Source organism: Lutjanus erythropterus, chromosome 9, assembly GCF_056507025.1.
Source record: "Lutjanus erythropterus isolate fLutEry1 chromosome 9, fLutEry1.hap2, whole genome shotgun sequence".
NCBI classification, from domain to species: Eukaryota; Metazoa; Chordata; class Actinopteri; order Lutjaniformes; family Lutjanidae; genus Lutjanus; species Lutjanus erythropterus.
Window position 1 is genome coordinate 22958997 of NC_139325.1, and position 20831 is coordinate 22979827.

General features: G+C 38.3%; 2 protein-coding genes across 4 annotated transcripts; both read left to right on the forward strand.

Moving 5' to 3' along the window:
* The first annotated feature begins 223 nt into the window (after positions 1–223).
* Positions 224–10646, forward strand: flcn (folliculin). Of its 2 annotated transcripts, none has more exons than XM_084726657.1 (12): positions 224–468; positions 632–844; positions 1278–1436; positions 1549–1770; positions 1895–2061; positions 2167–2258; positions 5157–5320; positions 5742–5855; positions 7175–7298; positions 7494–7619; positions 8216–8318; positions 10122–10646. In XM_084726657.1, exons 2-12 carry the CDS (start codon positions 632–634, stop codon positions 10327–10329), a joined length of 1692 nt encoding a protein of 563 aa, XP_084582783.1. In that variant the 5' UTR covers positions 224–468; the 3' UTR covers positions 10330–10646. The 2 variants fall into 2 exon arrangements, with proteins under 2 accessions (XP_084582783.1, XP_084582784.1); XM_084726658.1 differs by having other exon boundaries at positions 1278–1424.
* A 2074-nt stretch (positions 10647–12720) lies between these two features.
* LOC146321481 (uncharacterized) lies at positions 12721–17038 on the forward strand. Of its 2 annotated transcripts, XM_084726659.1 has the most exons (5): positions 12721–13287; positions 13645–13751; positions 14227–14298; positions 14611–14757; positions 16242–17038. In XM_084726659.1, exons 1-5 carry the CDS (start codon positions 13275–13277, stop codon positions 16593–16595), a joined length of 693 nt encoding a protein of 230 aa, XP_084582785.1. In that variant the 5' UTR covers positions 12721–13274; the 3' UTR covers positions 16596–17038. The 2 variants fall into 2 exon arrangements, with proteins under 2 accessions (XP_084582785.1, XP_084582786.1); XM_084726660.1 differs by lacking the exon at positions 12721–13287 and having other exon boundaries at positions 13617–13751.
* Positions 17039–20831: the final 3793 nt, after the last annotated feature.

The window sequence follows — 20831 nt, forward strand, 5'->3', positions numbered from 1 at the left end:
GCTCAGTGATTGTTTTCCCCTAGGCCTACAGAGATCTTAATTAAATCCTATCCATATTATAAAACATAATTACTTCGTACAATATGCACAATAAACAAACAACGCCAACATGTCTCGCGAGAGTTTGCAAATCAATGGTTCCCTTGAGTAGAAACAACCGCCGCCGGCTACCATGCGTCATTTGTGCTCGAGCGCGTGACTCTGCGTCACATGACTGTGTGTTATTACCAGTTAGCAGCTGCAGGGAACGAAAACAGGTCTAGAAAAGTGCAGAAAACTGATATCTGAGATATTAGAATTATGGATTGTTTTAAAAACGTACTAAAATAAGAGCTTGGCTTGTTTTATACTACTGTTTTATATGCTGCTTTTTATGTAACGGCTTTTTGAACGATGCAGTCAATGAATGTCCTTTTGTGAATTAGCATTTAGCACCAGTCATTTGTTGAACTTGCCTCTGTGCTGAAGGTAAGAATTTCTGATATTATCATTGTAATAACTTGTAACTTGGCAATGTCAGTGACTGACCAGAAACAAATGCCATCTTATGAACTTCTTGTTACTCATATTCAGCATATATAAACATATTCAGCACAATAAACATTTGAACAACTTGTTTTCTCCCTGTCAGATGAATGCTCTGGTTGCTCTCTGTCACTTCTGTGAGCTCCATGGCCCTCGGACGTTGTTTTGTACCGAGGCTCTGCACCCACCATCCCCATCCCCTTCATCTCAGGCAGGGGCGCCAGTCCCAGGGGACCGGGACCGCGATGGTGACCGGGAAGGTGAAGGGCTGACCATGAAGGCCAACAGTTCAGCCACACAGAGAGGAGAAATGTGTGATGTGAGTGGAGGGTGACTCACCATGAGCTTATCAGAAACTTAACTCAGTTTGAACTTGGGTTGTTATTCCAATTCTGATAGCAGTTTAATATTGTATAGGCCTCTGATATTACCTAAAATACTGGTAGTACACAAGTCTGTACTCCATTCTGATACCATGTAATATATTAACCCTGAAACAGGAGCCTGCTACTTCCCAGCAGGATCACAATCTTATCTTTTTTGTATTTGTTGATACACAAAATTCAGGTATCAGTATCGGGAAGGAAAAAATTGTATTGTATTGTAACATCGCTTGTTTGAACTTAATCATCTCTCTCTATCTGTTCTCTACATTCTAACACTCTATAACTATAACTTTTTGTCATGCGGGTGAGTCCATAGCCCTTCATCCATCTCAAAGTGCTCATTTTCCTCTTCTTCTTGCCTCACAGGGATGTCGCTCTCTTCCTGCGTCTCACCCGGGTTTTGTGAGCATTGATGATGAAACAGGAATACGCTTTTTGAGCCACCAACATCCTAGACAACCACAGCTATTCAGTGTGGTTCGCCAGGCCTGCGTGCGCAGCCTCAGCTGTGAGGTAAACAGTGACGTACGTCTGCATGTATGTGTGTGTGAGTCACACAGCTCATGCACTAAATAAGAATATGAACCTTAATTATTCCTCTGTTGACGCCTATTTTCTCTCTGTTTGTTTTTGTCAGGTGTGTCCGGGCCGTGAAGGACCAATTTTCTTTGGAGATGAGCAGCACGGTTTTGTGTTCTCACACACCTTCTTTATCAAAGACAGCCTGGCCAGGGGCTTCCAGCGCTGGTACAGTATCGTCATGGTAGCAATGGACAGAATCTACCTCATCAACTCCTGGCCGTTCTTGTTACGCCACCTTAGACTCACTATACAGAGCCTGCAAAGCACAGCCCTCAAGGTAGACAGCACACTCGACTGATTCTTGCCTTCATCCAGTTTACTCAAATATAAACATGAAGACTTATTCCACAGGTATGTTTCTATTAGTTTACATAATGTCTTTGTCTTCTACTCTCCATCAGGTATTTGACAATGAGCAAGGCGTTTGTCCCCAGCGAGCAGTGAGGATGAACAGTGTCTTCTCACCTGCAGTTTTCCCACACCAAAGGAGTGGCAACGCAGCCCGATCACTAACTTCCCTTACCCAGCATCCTAATCTCTGGGCCAGCCTGCACTCATCCTTCAGCTGGTGAGTTCATATCTTGTCAGCCCCACTATGAAAATCAAGCTGTTGTCTTCTTACATGTAATCACTCAACTTCACATGTGGTTATGTGTTTTCACATCGTCTCCAGGCTGCTGAAGGCCTGTGGGAGTCGACTGACAGAGAAGCTGCTGGAGGGAGCCCCCACCGAGGACACACTGGTGCTCATAGAGAGACAGACAGGTAGACACATTGTCCATAATTAAACAGGATTATTGTTTACGTCTCAGCATTGACAACGGCTGTGACCGGAGTTGTAATGGTTTTATGTTGTCCATCTGTTTGCACCGTAGAGCTGATAGTAGTAGTTAATTGAAAGGAAATTAATTGCTGACTATTTTAATAATCAATTAATCGCAAAAATCCCAAAACATTTGCTGCTTCCAGCTTCTTAAATATAAGCATTTGCTGCATTTTTGTCATTTATGATGGTTTTGGACTGTTGGCTGCACAAAAGAAGCAATTTGAAGACGTCACTTTGAGCTCTGAAAAATTGTGATAAGAATTTTTTTTTTAACAATTTTCTTGACAATAAGTGACATATTTATCGATAATGAAAATAATCCTAAATTCTAGCCCTAATACACTGTCCCATTGTCATGTTGGGACATGATGTCTCAAGATTTTCTTTAACTTTGGCACAAATGTGCACATAGACTCAAGGATGAACTCATTAGGATTTGGCGGAGAAAGGTCAGTGGTCATTGTTAGCTCACAGTTTATACTACTCATGACTAGTTTATTCCAACACACAATTGCAGTCATGACTCAACGAAGGAGGAACTTAGTTTTGGAGTTCACAGCTGTGAATGAACGTGTGTGGTAGGACAGATTTGTTTAAAATATGTAACAAAACGCCCTAAGAAAGAGGAGGGAAATGACTGGACACAGAGGACAGAAAGTTCTCTGGCAGAGTCTTTTCAGAGAGACTCAGGCAAGGAATATCCTGGTATATAGCAGTTAAATTAATATTTTAGTCAAATCACCCAAAATCTGAAATATGAAGTGGCTTAATATAATAACCTTTTAGTGTAACTGTGACAGGAATAGGATTCTTAAAGCTGGGCAGATTTAGTGTATTGATGATGGATTCACCTCATAAATGACCCACAACTCTCCCTTACATGAATGAACATAAGCTGCTTTTAATATTTAAAAAAAAAGTATTGATATTAGCTGCTCTGGGCCTGTATTACTTGGTATTGGAGCAAAAACAAATATTGTGGTTCACCTCTAATGACTGCATAGATCCTCTGTGCTGCCAGGTTGAAGACGTGTGTGAAGCGTCCATGTATTATGTATGTATATGGCTGCATTTTTTTTTTTTTATTATAATCAGCTTCATTGGCCAAACGTGGCCATGTTTGAAATTTTCTCAAAATCGCAATATATTCTACTGCAGTTTCCAAATCATAATATTCCTTCAAGACTAAATGTGTGTCAAAATAGCATTGTCATGCTGCAGAGATGTACTGGCCTACATGTCACATTCTACAGAAAACAACTTTGTTTGGTAAACACCATAATTGTGTTTATGTTTTTTCAATAAAAATTAGAATAATGACATTAACGTGATCATTCCCTCTAAGATCACAAATTGTATTGTAATTGCAGTATCAGTCATGATACCACAGTTGAGAGTTTTTTTTTAATCAGTTAGCCCTAAAATGAATTTTGCTTCATGTTTCTCTTCATGAACTCATCTGATATTGAGTTCCAGATGATTGTCATTGTGCCATGTGACAAAGCTCTCTATCAGTCCTCTCTACACCCCTATAGACGTAGTCCTCAAGTGGAGACAGCATGTTCCTCACTGGAAATTATTCACTGGAATCATACATGTCTTTATACAGATAACTTATAATGCACCAAAAAAAAAAACTTAATGGAGTGTGTGGGATCTCTGGCTTGAATCAGTCAGTTGTCAGGATGGAAGTCTCACTCATTGCTACTAACAAGCTGAAGTTAGTATGTTGTCTCAGAATGGGTGTCATTTCGTGGCAGCAGTGGAGAAACCTGGGGGTATCCTGTAATACCTTGTATTTAAAGTCTTCATTAGATACAGTGTATTATGAGATATGGTGCAGTACAGTATATTATGAGAGTAACATCGATATAAAAACTGTAACTTGACTGGTTGGGAGAGGCATGCAACCATAAGGCAGTAATTCTAGTTTTTAACTATTCTGTCATGGAAACTTTTGTATTTACCGATCTAACACCTGTTCAAGCCTGTCACTGGGTAAAAGCTGAGGATTAAAAGTTTCCCAGTGACACAAAAGTCATCAGAAAATGGAAAATCAATTACATGGGGAGTGCTTGAACATGTCTCACCTTCCAGGCAAGGTTTGGCCTCATGATGGAGAATGATATCAGCAGATGTCATGTGTTTCCACACTGGCTTTATCATCCGGTTCGTCTGTGAAGTCTCCTGTTTAAGTCTGATTCACTAGGTCAGACAGTGCGGAAGCACTCAGACCAGAAAAACAGTGATTCACTTTGATCTGCTGCTTTTCCAGAAAGGGTTTACACAATATTAAGTCAAGATTTAGAAAGTGATTAACAGATTTAGACATTTCCCAGTCCAGTGCAGCTCTTAGACTGGAATTTTAATACCCTGTTACCTTATAGAAACACTGTAAGTAAATGAACCTTTTTTATGTAGCAAGATCACAGTTATCAAATGATTAACAAATACACTGAAATTGCAACACAAAAAAACATAATAAAATCATCAGTGATAAGAAATATTAATGCAGTACAAATAAAATGTTAAAGTTGATTAAAAACTTAAGGTGAAGCTGTGCCAAGATGTTCTGACGCATATTAGTGGAAAATCTATTAGTGGTGGGATTGAAATTAGTCACATGTAAGAAATGACATTGGACACTACAGATTTTGGTTTTGAAATCGAGGCCAAGTGGCAGCATGTGCACATCACACTATATATGGAGTGTGATAAAATGTTGGTCATTTGTAATAATTTCCGATGGAAATCCCCCACATTCACTATGAACTCTGGTTTGAAAATGTGGTCATTGTTGTTTTATTTTTTTTGTGTCATTCCCTGTTTCCACATAGAGCAAGAGGAGGAAATGAGCTGCTGGGAGGGAGCAGAAGGAGGCTGTCCCAAGCCACAGAGGCACCAATCGGAGAGCGAGCTGGTTCAAGACTTCCTGTGTGATGATGCAAAATTAGATGAAATACCTGGTCCCAAATTTAGGTCACTGAGGCATTTGAGACAGGTAAACCCTTAGAGCTTGTCATTTAGTTGCATACATTGTGCACTGCATGCACTGTGCATAAATATATTAAATAAACTATGTAAGGTGGTAAAAAACTGAAAAAGAAATTAGATAAAAAGCACAATTGTGTTCCTCTGTGGCTCCATTTGGAGAAGCAGTTTTAAAGGTGAAAATCTATTTTAATTTTATAATCATCTACTTGGAGATCTAGAAGAGCTCCTCTTGTTGTTTATATTATTGATGGATTTAGGTTTAGACTGATACTGAACAGTAGGGTAACCACATGTGCCTGTGTTTACTATTTCATATCAAAATGGCTGCTGTGATAAAGGTCTAATCAAGAATTTAAGTCACATTTTAACATTAGCTAAAACATTATATCTGTGAGCTTCTGTACATTACAGTCTGATTTGTTCTGCAGGTCCTCGGGGCTGCTGAGTTTCGTCAGCTAGTGTGGCATGTGCTCATGGGAAATCAGGTCATATGGAGAGGCGCAGACCCCGGGCTCATCCAATCAGCTTTTACAGTGCTTAAGGTACTTGACTCTGCTATTGTGTCTCTGTCTGCCTCGTTAGGAGAGATAGTGTCACTATGAAGTAACTAAATATGAATTAGGACAAGTGATAATACCTGTGAGGGTCCTTATTAGTGAGGCAAGGTATAAATAATGTGTCACTTGTTAACTACAGTGTGGTTTTACACAGTTATTGTAATATAATCTTACACTAAATATTTACACTTACACTTCATGTTGTTGAAAAGTACTTATATAATATGATTAATTACAAATGACTAATACCCTCTCACATCATTTTGATGTGATATAAACTGACATTATTTGATTGAGTTTCACTTATTTCTCTATAAAGATCCAGTTCTTGCCTGAAGACATATTCTTGTTTATGCTAACATTACACGCCTTGAAATGTTCCTTGCCCGTGCATGCTTCCCTGAACTTTCTATTCAGAATGCAGAAACGAGACAGAGCATGTAACAGTTTTTATTATATAATGATTGTCCCTCTTTACTGCTGAAAGATATTTGAGTGTGTCTTTTCTGTCATTTTTTTGTCACTTTAACTGATTACAATTACATTGTTGCATGCTTTCTGATACTTTCCAGGCCTTTTACACTGCAGATATTTTTGGGTTAATTCCAGTTCGGCCAACTACACACTCCTACTCTACTCCTATTCTCACTCCATTAGCATGTTTTTGTGGAGGGTCTGCCACATTGAACGTCTTTCCAAACCAATTAGCCTTATGAGGGAGTGGGTTATAAAACCCTCCAACAACAAGTGTCATCGATGCAGGCTTACAAATCACACTCCTGTCAGGTGTGGCACCTCCTTTGTGTTCGGGATGCCAAAAATGGCACGAACATAATAGATAAGTTTAAGACATTAGTTCCCTTACCTCAGACAAACATCTTATAGACTGTTTTGTGCAAACACAATGGAATGACATGACAAAAAAATGTTCAGCAAATCGCAGAGGTGGCAAAAGAAGCATTGGAGAGAGTTTTTTTTTTTATTTATTTATTTTTTTTTATCATTTTCATTTTATAGGCTTACTATGCCATGAATGTAGTGAGTGTGTCATGTCATTGCCACTTACATCGTTGCCAACGCTGCATGTCGTCATCGTGGAAAAATTGCACAGGTGTTACTAATAACATTAACGATGGCTCTTTTCTATTAAAGTGTCCCAGTGAGGCAGCATGAACAATACCAGGACCCTAAAGCAGCAATTCACTCATGATTTTTTTATTATTTATACCTATGTTTTTCCTGTTGTGAAATGTTAAAACAAACATGCTCACACTAATCTGAATCTCTGTCCTGTTTCCCATCAGTCTTTGCTGCCAGTAGGCTGTGTGCGTTCTGTGCCGTACAGTTCTCAGTATGAGGAGGCCTACAAATGCAACTTCCTGGGTCTCAGCCCAGATGTGCTCATTCCAACGCACGTCAGCTCCTCAGGTACAAGAGAGACTCATACTGTGGTAGATCACCGTATGAAACTGTAGGCTTGTACATGCACATTGTATTGTGTTTTATTATAATAATGATAAACTTTATTTGTAAAGAACGTGCCAAAATAGTAAAAGTACAAAGTGCTTCACAGAGAGAAAAATGAATGATAAAAAATACACCTTCTTTTTGTTTGTCTTGCAGAGTTTTCAGTGCTGGTGGATGTCAGTTCAGAGAGAAGCTGTCAGATCTCAGTCATGGGTGAAGATGACATCTCCTCACTTTTTCAGTTCACCATCAGCAGTGCCAACACACAGCCCACCGACAGGGGTGAGCATACATACCTGATTTTTTTGATTTTTTAAAAAGTCACTGTAGGTTTGCTGCCACTTTCTGTGTCAAAAAAAATACAGTCCTTTGCCTCTTGGTTAAAACTCAAAAGCAAAGAGGGCATATCTTTGCCAACACCTCTCTGACTTAACTCTGACTTCTTGAAATAATTAATTAATTAATATTAAGTAATCATAGTAAATGTTCTGACATTTCTGATCTGAATCTGCATTACAGTACATGGTGTCATCAGGTTTCTTTGTCCTCTAAGTAGGAACAGATGTGATTGTGAAAATATAGAAAATGTTCAGGCATGTCCTGTCCTATCCCACAACGTTGTCCTCAAAAGACTCCCGCGATTCCAATCCACGTAAAAAAAGCTGATTTCTTTCTTGGCTCACAGCCTGTCCAACGGTAATTCAAAACTGCTCTTCCGGAAAGATGTGAGAAAACACACGAACAAAATCAAAAACATAAAATCCTTGTGGGGGGTATTTAAGTTAGCAGGAAACATGTGAAAGCCAACATTTAAAAAAGGTGTACTTAAACTGAAGTACTCTGATCATATGTCAAATGATCTTTGTCATCTTTTCCAGGTCCCACGCTTTTGAACAAGCTTGAGGTGGCCCTGTCCAACGAAAACTTGTCTGTGGATGTCGTATCACACTGCCTGTTATGTCTGAAGGAAGAGTGGATGAAGTGAGTAAGATCCATTCATTCTTACAGGGTGACTTTGGCACCTTTCCACCTGGACTCAGGTTTTCCCATGTTTTCGAGTCTATACGACTAATGTGGACAGCTATTTTTGAAACTGTTCCAGTATTGAGTGAGACGGCCGTCAGCCACAAAACAGACCACAATGGGATTTATCCTCATGGGCTGCAAGTCCACTGAAAGTGCTTGTTTTTACCACTGACAGGCTCAGATTGTGAGTAAGTGTCTGACAACATTCTGAAAAAGGATTGCTACATAGGGCTGGGCAATATATCGATATTACATCCTAATATTAGACCTTTTATCTTTTCCTGGTTTTAAAAGCTGCATTACAATAAAGTTACCAGGGCCCCGTTTCCCAGAGCCTTCGTAGCGCTACGTGCGTCGTAAGTTGTACTTTAAGGTCTCCCTTAAGGTTACGGGCTGTTTCCCAGAGTTGGGACAACCTTAAGGGAGACCGTAAAATACAACTTACGACACACATAGCGATACGAAGGCTCTGGGAAACAGGGCCCAGACTGTTAGCTGCTCGACTATTTGCCTCTATCCTCATTATATCCACGTAACTGATGATTATTTGTCAAAGATCTCAATGTGTTTTTATGAAAGCACCAAAAGTCTATTACTGCATATTTCTGTTATCAGCATAATCCTTCATACATTTAACTTTTTTTTTGACAAAAAATAAAATGCAAAAACCATACTGACTCTTACATATATTATGATATATTTCTGTTTTAAACACAGTGCAAGAGTAATGTTTTCACAGAAAAAAAATATCATTCTGGCTGATGTATATTTATACTTTCTCTGTAAAAAATGTCTATATTTTATAGTGAAAAAATGTCTGAGTGTGCATGAACTCTAAATAGGTTAAATACAGTTTCTGTAACAGTGTAAAATATTGTTATAGTATCTGTAAATATCGATATCATTGTGTTTGGTCAAAAATGTTTTTGTACACATCACTTAGCCCTATCCGTACAAAGTGAGACAGAGGCAGTGTCTGACAACATTCCTGAAAGGATCCCTGCAGAGATAAACATTTTTGTTTAACAGGAAACAGCTTATTTAATCACTCTCACCACAGCCACCAGACTCCATTTATAGAAACAGTAATTTTATCACCACAAGACACACTTCACTCATACACGCCAGAAAAAGAAATAAAATTTACCAAATCCATCTGGTTTCATCTTTGCAACTTTCACCAGCTCTATCATGGTTGAAATAAACCCTTTATTCACCCATCTGGATTGGAAAATATAAGGAGAAAAGCAAGAGGGAGGTCAGACATCAGAGAAGCAGCGGGGGAAAACAGCATGTAAAGCCAGAATATTTTATTTTAATGGATTAAGGGGTTATTTTGACCAAAACAGTGGTGGTGATTATTGGAACAGTGGAAAGACGAACCAAGATGGTTTTGGTGAATTTTATTTTGTTTCTGTCAAGTTTGCACGAAGTGTCTTTTACAATCATAAAATTACTGTTTCTATAAATGGACTCTGGAGGCTTTGAGGACAGCAATATAACAGCTGTTTCTGGTCAAACAAAAAGGTCTATGTCTGCAGGAATCCTTTCAGTAATGTTGTGAAACACTGCCTCTCACTCAAATTTAAAAAATTATTGTCCACATTAGACACTTTAGACATGGGAAAGACATAAGAAAATAGGGTCCAGGCTGAAAACTACTGAAGTTACCCTTTAATAAAGACCACCTTGGTTTAAGTAAAATTTCACCATTCTGCCTATGAAAGCCTTCTCACAGCTGATTATCTGTCTTTTCAGTAAGGTCAAAGTGCTGTTCAAGTTCTCCAAAGTGGATGGGCGTGGGAGGGAGGACACCCAGAAGGTTCTGGCCCTCCTTGGCGCCACAGGTCCAGGCGAGGAGGACAACGTCAGGCTGCTAAAGTTCTGGATGACTGGACTCAGCAAAACCTACAAGAGTCATTTAATGACAGCCGTGCGAGGAGGGGAGAGGAGCCCCAGCCAGTGACAAAGAGAGATGAAGAAAGAGGAGGAGGAGGAGGAGGAGGTAGAGGGTTGAAGAAAAGGGGGCTGAAAAGAGAGGGGGGGATACTAAAGAAAGGAAAGTGAAAGCAAGAATCTTTTCATCATCTGTTTGTGAACTGTTTGGGACTTTCAGTAGTTTGAAAGGAGAATGTGAATGGATGACATGAATGCTGTGACTCATCCATTATTATCTTTTTAAGTAATGAGGACTCTACTGTTCCTAACCCTGATTATCACAGATTAACACATTCGGTCAGTTTGGATAATGTATGAGGCTTTTGTTTGTCAAAGGGAATTATTGTACAATTATTGTACTTCTACATACTAATATGTGACGTTTAAGTTATTACAAAACAACTTTGCACTTTGTTTACACTTTTTCTGATGTTTTAAAATAAAAATAAATTGACAAGAATGGTCACTCTAGACATCCTTGTTTTTTTTTATATAATTCCACCATTGGCTCCATCTTGTGGCCAATAGGGAGAATAATGAGCTGAACTGGAGGCGAGCAACATTTCCTTGCCAGGTCCCACTCACTTGTTTAAATGGCCGACAGCCAGCAAGTCTCAAGTGGTGTAAGACAACACTTTTCAGGTTTTTCTGGTGTCCTAAAATGTACAAAATGGTTGCATAACAAGACCTCACTCCAGTACAGCCGACCACATCAGCAGGATTTTGGCTTCTTAATGAGCCAGTCACACACTGATCCACCCCAAAGCTGAGCGTTTTTTGTTTTTTTTCTTTCTCATTCCACAGTTATTTGAGCCTGTTGCCTTGCTGAAGTTTGCAGACTTCAGTCAATAAAATTCAGCAACATACGGCTTTGTTTAAATGGATGGGGGTGTTTTTTTTCCTTCACACATAATACCAAAAATTCCAGCCAAAATTACAAGGAAGAGTGAATTTGTAAATATTAGGACAGAAATACGTTTTTCCCCTGGCCTGTAGTGCTATTGCTCCATCTAGATTTTTTTTGGTGTGAGCTGGAGAGGCAACATCAGGCAAAGAGATGCCTTCTTTCCAATATAATGGAACTGAATGGTACTCATAACATAATCCACAGACATTGTCGTGGGCAGTTTCATGTAGGAACTACTTTCTTTTTGAAGAAATCTTCTAATAAAGTATTTTCTACATGAACCTGCTCACAACAACATCTGTGGATTATCTCAAGTAACCTTGTAATGATTTTTGGAAAGAGATACTGGTTTTGAATTTTTTGTACTTTGAGCACCACATGCTCAGTGTCATTTAGTCACATTTTATTGGAGAGAAGGCAGACATCTCTACAGTCTCAAAAACTTTGCAACTCACTCAGTGTATATGTATAAATAGCACTACAGGTCAGAGGAAAAATATGTATCTTTGATTTTGGGGTGAACTTTCCCTTTAAATGATTCATTGTTATTCTTTTCTCTGACTCAAACTCAAATCTGGATTTCATTTAGCAGGTTTCACTAATAGAAGCACAAACATAATTTGCAGCAGTGCCACAGATTAGTTACATATTTACTTCCCTCAGTATGCAAGTAATGTATGAAACAGGAAGACGGCACAATGACTAGACATTTACACCCGAGTGTAGGTGAGGGGGTTTTGAGTTGATGATTCCTCAGGGAGTGTTATAATATATTTCCTGCGCTGAGGCTCTCTAGTTTCCTTTTCCCCTCGGCAGAGATGTGACTTTGGAAAGCTGTCTTGCTTCCTTTGGCTTGTGTTCAAAATAAAAGGACACATACAAGAACAATTCCTCTTTGACATGAAGCAACAACTTCCTTCCTTTCACCAGTAATTAAGTCCTCTTTTGACATCCAAACCAAAACAACATGACGCTTCACATAACCTGAGGGGACCGAGCAACACATTTACAAATAGGATGATGACAGCTGTGCACAACATTAGACGTCACAATCGCACCATCCACGTCTGCCTGTAGAGAAAATTTTAACAGTAATTTGCGCAGAAAGCTGTCACACATGGAATGACTTGCAAGTTCTGGCAACGCAGTGTTGCAATCCGTTTTGTCAGTTTTTCAAGGAATGTGATTTATTTAAAAAAAAAAAAGAAAGAAAGGGAAAGATCATGTGATGATTAAACAGGATGATATTGCGCACTGACTCTGGAGGGATAAAGACCAGAGGATCCACAGGCACAGAGGTGTGGGGGAGAGTCCAAATGAAAAACATACGCTCCAACTGCATGACTAAGCCTCCTTGGGCCTGGTTTGGTGAGGGGGAGGATGGGGGCAAGAGGGGTGGGTGTCAGGGAATGTGGGGAGCAGGGGGGAGGGGGCCGGGTCAGTCAATAGTGAGGTAAAACGTGTGGCGGTGGGAGGGGCCGAGACTTAAAGGGAGCAGATAAGCAATCCAGCATAGCACTTTCACTTTGAGCAGAGTGAGCAGAGTGGCCAGAGGGAGAGGCAGAGAAGAGAGGAGGCCAGTGTCTCTCCCGCTTTATCCATTAACCAGTTTCGAGGGAGAGGGGAGTGATTTAAATTAGGCTGTTCAGGAAGATTCTAGGTCAGTAGTTACTAGAGAGAAGGGGAAAGGAAAAGGGAAAAGAGACATAGTAAAAAAAAAAACATAAACAACCAAAAGCTTTTCATAGGGAAAAGGCTGCAGCCACTCAGGCTTAAGTGGGAAAATCCAAAGTGAGGGAGCAGGATGGCGTGAGAGGATAAATGAGGCATTTTTTGGAAAGTACCAGAGGAACTCAAAAGGAAGGAATGTAAGGATGTCCACAAGAGGACTGAATATCAGACCGTGAAGGAGAAGAGACACAGCAGCGCACTCTGTGTCAAAGACCTCAAGAAGCCACAAAGGAGGAAACTTTGCCTTTCACAGACTGACACAGCAAAACGTCTGCGGAGTGATTGCCATCAACAAGAGAAATGGAGAAGTGTCCGTTCTTAGAAAGATAAAAAGGATGTCACTGTCAGGTAAGGAAGAAGAATTTGCAAACTTTCTTTTTAAAGTCTGTACGAAAATAAAAGAATATTAGAACAGGTTATTTTATAGTCAAGTTTTAATCTGTGAATTAAATCTCATTCGTTGTGTCACTTTGTTGTGTTACAATTGCATTTCCGGTGTGTCTAAATTCAATTAGAACTGTTGCAAGAAGTGGCCCATGTTTCGTGATGTTGTTTTGTGCAAAAATGGCTAATTGAGGCAGGAAATGATGTAATGATGTTTCTTAGTAGGTATGCAGTTTGAACAGGCTACAAACCACAGAAAGTTTCCAACAATTATCTGAAAGTGTTCTGTCTCCTTCTCCTTCTTACTCATGCTTCTCACAGTTTTGCTGTTGCTATCACTCTTGACTGTCCAATGTGGTGGATGTGACTTTGAATCTGAGGGTGTGAAAAACATTAAAACGACTATCGACTCTAATCCGACAGGATTTGTAAGTTACCAACTTTTGACTTTATTGAGAATTCTTTTATAGTTCTTTTAGTGTCTCTAAAGTGAAAAACATTCTCTATGTACTAATAACTTATTCTTTTTTCTTACCAAATGTATTTACTATGCTTTGAAGGATACAATTACTTATTGCTTATCATTGTTAAAAGAGGTCAAAGGTGGGGCTTTCACTCAAACGAATGACAATGATCAGCTCCACCTTGTCATCTGATAAGCTGTCAGATAATAAATGTTTATGACTGATACGCAGCACTCTACAAAGTCAAAGGATCGAATGCGTAGCTTCATTTCTGTTATGTTGTTTTCTACATAAATGATCAATCAAAAATTGTTCTTGTAAAACTCAGTCAATACTATAGTTAATTCTAGTTGGTACTATAGTAGTCTTTACAGCATTACTGCTAAATTTCATCATCTGAGGGTTAATTCTCATCTTTTTCTTTTGTCTTCTCTTTCAGCGGACAGTATTTCCAAAAGATTACTATGTAGTGCACCGCTACACGAAAAACATGCTCTGTAACACTGACCCGGTGAGTTCCTTATCAGATAAGAAAGGGAAAGTCAGTAATCCATGAGTCATAGGTCTAAATTTAAATCTGATCAGTTTTGTCCTGAAAGACATTTTCCTTAACAGGATAATGGTTAGCTTTTGCCTGTTCTTCAGCTACTGTGACAGGACTTGTACATGCTCAGTTTAGAGAAAGCATTGCTGTATCATGTACCATGGTGTTTTGGTTGTAATTAAGCACTTGATGTGGTTCTTGTGGTGATTTGTCACATATGTTTTGCAGGCTGCAACCTAACTTTGGACTTGTTCTGTTGCTCTACCCTTTTCCCTGCAGTGTTGTGTGTTCCCTGCTGCAGTAGTCCTCCTGGATTCCTGGCATGTGCTCCTCAGAAACCTCTGGGACGAGCACCTAAATCACTCCCTGATCCTCGATCTAAAGCAGACACTGGATAAAATTATAAAAAAGAACATAAATACAGAGGTAAGGGTTTCTTTACAAATATTTCTTATTGCAACACCTTTGTAAGTCTGGGTGGCACCAACAAGGATTCATTTTTAACCCAGAGTAAATCATGGTTTAACCTTCACTTATGTTGCACCAAACTATTAGTTGAAAATTAAGAATGATTAAATTTAAACTTAAGGTTAGTTTTTGCTCTAAACTGATATTCGATTTAATTTTGTTGCACCAAACTTGAAACTCCAATTTAAACTTTAATACTGATCCAGTAGTAACTTTATACTTACCACTGAGGAGGTTTAACCCCCTTTTGAGTAGGCTAACTAACATTTTTGCTAGCAAGAAAACAATGTAATGTTGTGCTAAGTTTTTAACTTGCTAGAAAACATAACACATGTAACGTTTTGTTTACTTTATAGCTAACAGGCAAACACGTTATTTTTTCACAAGACCGCTCTTCCTGGCCCCGCCCCGCTGTGCTGTGATTGGCTACTACTGCTGTGCTCTGATTGGCTCTGAACTTAAGTGTAGTTATTGGCAGATATTGGAAGATATTTAACAAGGAGGTTCTGGTGGACGAATACAGGACTCTTAACCAAGGGACTGGGCTTTGTGTCCTGTGTGAAGCTAATGTCACTTTTAACTGCTTTTTAGACTTATATGACTTATTATTTTCAGTTTAAAAATATTATTTTAAGTTTTCAGTCTCAGTTTGGAGAGGTTCTGGCACAAGTTCAGGGATAAAAATTACATGGGAAGGTTCAGGCAAGAAAACTACTTGGGTGGGTTTCAGAACAAAAATTAGAAAGGCTCTTTAGAAAAACTACCCAATCACAGGGAAGGACCAGGTGGAGCAGTCTTGGAGAGAAAGAACACTATTATATAGAATAGATATAGAATATATTAATATTAATATTAATCTTATTATTAGAATATGATACATATAATATACCTGTGGAAAAACAATAATGATAGCTAGTAAACAATGTAATGTTTTGTTAAGGAATGCATTAAAAAAAAAACACTTGGCTGCACTGTATTAGGTCCCAACAGTACTCATATATTTTCTTTTAGATTTTAATTTGGGCAAGCAAGCATTTACATATTGATTAAATTATTTAATTTCAATTTACATTACTAAACTTAGAATTACTAAATGGGGATTCGTTTTTAATTGTGCCATGGAGTTTCAATTTTAAATCTGGAGTCACTTACTTTAAAAGTTGTTTTGCTATGCAGTCTATATGTTAATATTTGTCTTGCTTTATCAAAGTTTAAGTTTAAAAAACATTCCTTAAATGCAAAAAATATATATCTAAATATCTATCTAATCTTTCTCTGGTCATTTGACATGTGACTGCATTTATATCAATATTTAAATTTTTGTTTCAAACATTAATTTATGCACAATCACATTAATCAGAATTGCATTTCTGGAGATTCTGTGAATGTGTCTTTTTTTTTTTTTTAACCTTTTGTTGTAACTCTTCATTTCCTTGTCACAGAGATTCCGGGAGGAGACTGACCTGACCCAATTCTCCACAGTATCTTCCTCTCCTGAGGACCTCCTCAACCTAACATCAGAACTTTTCTCTCAATGGCTCAAGGATGGATGCTCACCTTCGATCGAAACATGCACCCTACCCACATTGCCCCCCTCTGTTGAGAGGAAGGACTACGGTCCCTCGAGGGCCAGACTCTTGACCACGCGAGCTATCAGCAGTGAGGAGGAAAACCAGCCTTACAAGATGACAGACATTACACAGCCGTTGTCCAACGGTGGTCTTCCGTCCCTATCATATTACACTTCTGTCTGGAGCCCCTTGCTATTCAGACTCTACTGGTGGTTGTTGCCATAGTTACTAAAAAAAAGGGTCTTTTTGATGATGCACACAAAATGCAAGTCATTTCCTGGCACTGAATGTTTGTTTTTTCTTATACTTGTGTCTCTGTGTTATTGCAGTAAGCTTTGTTAATATGAAGTGACATGCACAGGTTGCATATAATGTCCAAAGTTAGTTCACATAGCTATGTTCACTGTCCTGCAGTAACAGCTGATATCATGCATATAATATAAACATATAGCCATCCTCTCTAGAGCAAAGCCACGAGCTCCAGCTAGCTATGCTCTTTATGCTAACAAGAGATACATGCTGAGCAAGCCAATGCACATAAGCCATCGTCTATTGATGTGGAATTCATCACTGTTTACAATGAATGTTGTGTAAATGTAAGATATTACAGTCTATGGGCGTTTACTTTTGTACATAATTGTAAATTAAAGACATTTAGATATATGCAATTTTAGTTTTTGGTTTAAATTACCTGGATACAATATCCAAAAGGTTGTAAGCTATATTTATTGTGCTGTTTGTCATCAGTGATGGAAAGTAACTAAATACATTTAATCAAGTACTGTTCTTAAGTACAGTTCTGAGGTGCACAGGCCAACGTTACTGGAGTATTTCCATTTATGCTATTTTATATTTATACTCTACAACATTTCAAAGGGAAATATTGTACGTTTTACATTTATTTGACAGCTAAAGTTACTGTTTATTTTACAGACATGTTGCATTGTTAAAAAGTGAATGACCCAACCATTTATTAAAGGTCCAGTGTGTAAGATTTACAGGGATCTGGCAGAAATGGAATGTAATATTCAAAAGTACATTTTCATTAGTGTATAATCACCTAAAAATGAGAAAGGTTTTGTTTTGGTTACCTTAGAATGAGTCGTTTATATCTATAGAGCGTGCCAGTCCTCTTCCACGAAGGCCGCCATATTGCATCACCGTGGTTCTACAGTAGCCCAGAACAGACAAACCAAACACTGGCTCTAAATATGGCCTTTTGCAGTTTTTGCAAGTTTTGTTATCACTGCAGCTTCTCCTACAGGCTTGGAAGGAGACAATGATGCAACATGTTTGCAATCTGCAAGCTCACCACTAGATGCCACTAAATCCTGCACACTGGTCCTTTAAAGTCGTTAAAATTAGCTCGCTAGCATTAATGCATCAAGATTACTAACCTAATAGAATTATAATGTATTAATTACTTTTGATACTTTAATATATTTTACTAACAATACTCTAATACTTTTACTTAAGTATAATTTTGAATGCAGAACTTTAACTTGTAATAGAGTATTTTTATGATATGGTATTGCTATTTTTGCTTCAGTAAAAAATCTATTTGTCAGTAAGAAAACCTACATACTGATATTTCTGTCCATTCTGCTAAAAGAAATTAGATTTTGTCAGTAAGAACACCCACATACTTATTTTTCTGTCCATTCTGCTGAAAGAGATTAGATTTTGTTTATGATTTGGCATTCCAGCAACAAGACACAGAGTTTCTGCTGGAGCCCAAATTCATGTGAGCTCAACAGTCACGGACGGTTCTTTTTAACAGTCACTCTCAGTGAAGAAATCCTTTACAACTGTTTTGTAACTCTGATATAAACTGGAAGACGAGTTGCAGATGAGAGAGGAATGCACTCTGGATAGAAAAAGGCTCCGGAGATGATCTGACTTCTGTCAAGAGCTACACGAGAAACTAAAGTGCACCATTTGGTGCTCGCACTTGCCCCTGCATGTACACACCCACGCATATAATGTGCATCTTTGTCTTCACAGGAACCTCCTTGAAATTTCATAATCCTTAAAGTACAGAAGTATTTTGTCTTGGCCACTATCAGAACAGACATTGGGCTTCATGGACCTCTATTGAATTATGTCATAATTTGGAAGAATGTGACAAACTTATACAGCATGACAACAAAAGAGTTAGATCATCACAGTGCTAGAACAGTGGTTCAAACTGGGGTCCATGGACCAACAGGGGTCTTTGAATGGTTTGTAGAGGGTCCCAAGCAAAAGGAGGAATACAATATTTAAACCTTTAAATATTTTTTTGGAAGTTGTCAAAACAAGGGAGTAAATAGACTGTTTTAATTTATTGTGATTTATAATCATCCTGATTTGATCATATATTGATTATGAAAACTTTTTATAGTCAAAAGTAAAATTAAAGAATTACTCAGAGGAGATTCCTTAAAATTATTTCAGACCAGGGGTCTGTGAGCTAATGTGCATGTATTCTGGGAGTCCTTGACATGAACAAGTTTGGGAACGCTTGTGCTAAAAGACAAAATTTATTAGAACAACAAAAAGGTAACAAAAGACTCAAGTGATATTCTTCTGGACCATGGACACAACGTTTTAGTGGACAATGCACATTTCCAAGTAGCCTAACTGCTACTGGTAATTACAGTACCTAATGGGACAGTTCACCCCAAAATCAAAAAGACATATTTACCTCTTACTTGCAGTGTTGTTTATTCATCTAGATTGTTTGGTGTGAAAATATTGGATTTGGATGCAGAGATGTAATGGATCTTGTGCTGCTCAAAGCACAAAAAATACATTAAAAACTAAAGTCAACAGCAATGTCTCTTTCCAAAAACCATGACTCAGTTACTCAAGATAGTCCACAGACCTTGTGGTGAGCAGATACTATTTTCTTTTTACCAAACTACACCAGCCAACTGTATCACAACACTAGCTATCTCTGTGGTGCATTACAGCTGCCATGCCAGTGTTGGTGGCTATACCAGAAAGAAAATAGTTATACATGAAACTGCTCTTAACAAGTTCTGTGGAATATCTTTTAACCACTGCCCAGAAAAAAAAAAAAAGATGTTGTAAGGGAAACTCTCTAATTTCTAAGTGTTAGCCTTTAGCTTCTTAATTATACGCTTATGTGTTACTAGGAAACACCTTCTTGAGAAAGTTTTTAAAGTAAAATAATTTGTGGAGCATAAGACAGTGACTGAATTTATGGTAACTAAAGAGGAGGTGAAGATACTAAGAAGCATTTTTCATAGCAAGGAAAACCCACTTTGACGTTAGTACTAGCAACTCTCTGACTTACATATTATTGTTAGGTATATTGGTTTATTGAAACTCAAATGTTTTTTTTCGACTCTTGACAATGTTTCGTTGATTTCACAGCAAAATTTGTCCTATTTATTTTGGAAGTTAGCCTCCTTCTTCCGACACACTCTGCTTGGGTGAATTTTCTATGGCTGGGTTGAATTTACTTTGGATTATCTGCTTGTGCTCTCTATATTCTTCAAGGAAATGTTCTTTTTCTTTTTCTTTTCTCTTTGTTTTCCATTTTGGAGAAGGTAACACAGATAATGATGCTGTCTAGTAACATTAGAGAATAATGTGACTGAAGCATAGCCATGATAACTGAAGTGAAGTGTGGGCCCTGCAGGTGGGCCTTGACAGCTCATGAAAAATAAATAAAAGGTTTTTAAGTTTTAATTTTAAAGGTTTGAAATCACAATTTCTGATTATTTTGTTTAAAAGCAATCAGAACTGATAAAACAAAGTCATCAGATTTAAATGATATGTCACACATTATTTATCTGACCTAGTTTAACAGGTGATACGCCATATGTGGTGATCAGTCATATTAACTTCATTATTAGCATATCTTACACCTTGTCAGTGGTATGATTTGTCTCATGTGCTGATGAGTTGTGAGTAAAGATTTGGGTGTGCTACAGAACATGTTGAGCTTTCAAACTGGGCCATGGTGTTCTTAAGTTTATGAATGGCTGGTCCAAACACTTAGGCAAGAAGACAATCCAAAAAGCTTTGTGCAACACCACTAAGTAAACTGCTCGGTTTAGAAAAATATTTTGGACAGGCTTATATTTGAAACATAAGGTGGTTTACGCAACTGGGCATGGGTCATGATTTCTGCAAAAAGATATAACTTGAGTTTTTCAAATGTATGTTTTTTTGTGTGTGTGTGCTTTGGGCACCTCAAGCTGATTACATTCAAAAGAAAGCACATCTCTATAGCTCTTCAAAACAGTCTAGATAAATCTACATGTAAGAGGGGAAATGTGTATTTTTGAATCGGGAGAGAAATGTTTTAAATATCCAGGCTGTCTGCCCATGGTTAGCTACCAAATCCATAGTTTCCCATCAGTGGTACAGGGACTACTGACCTCAGCGTCAGTACCAGGCTATTCTGCTGTAGGTTTCCCACATGTTGCATTTACGTGGATTAAAGTA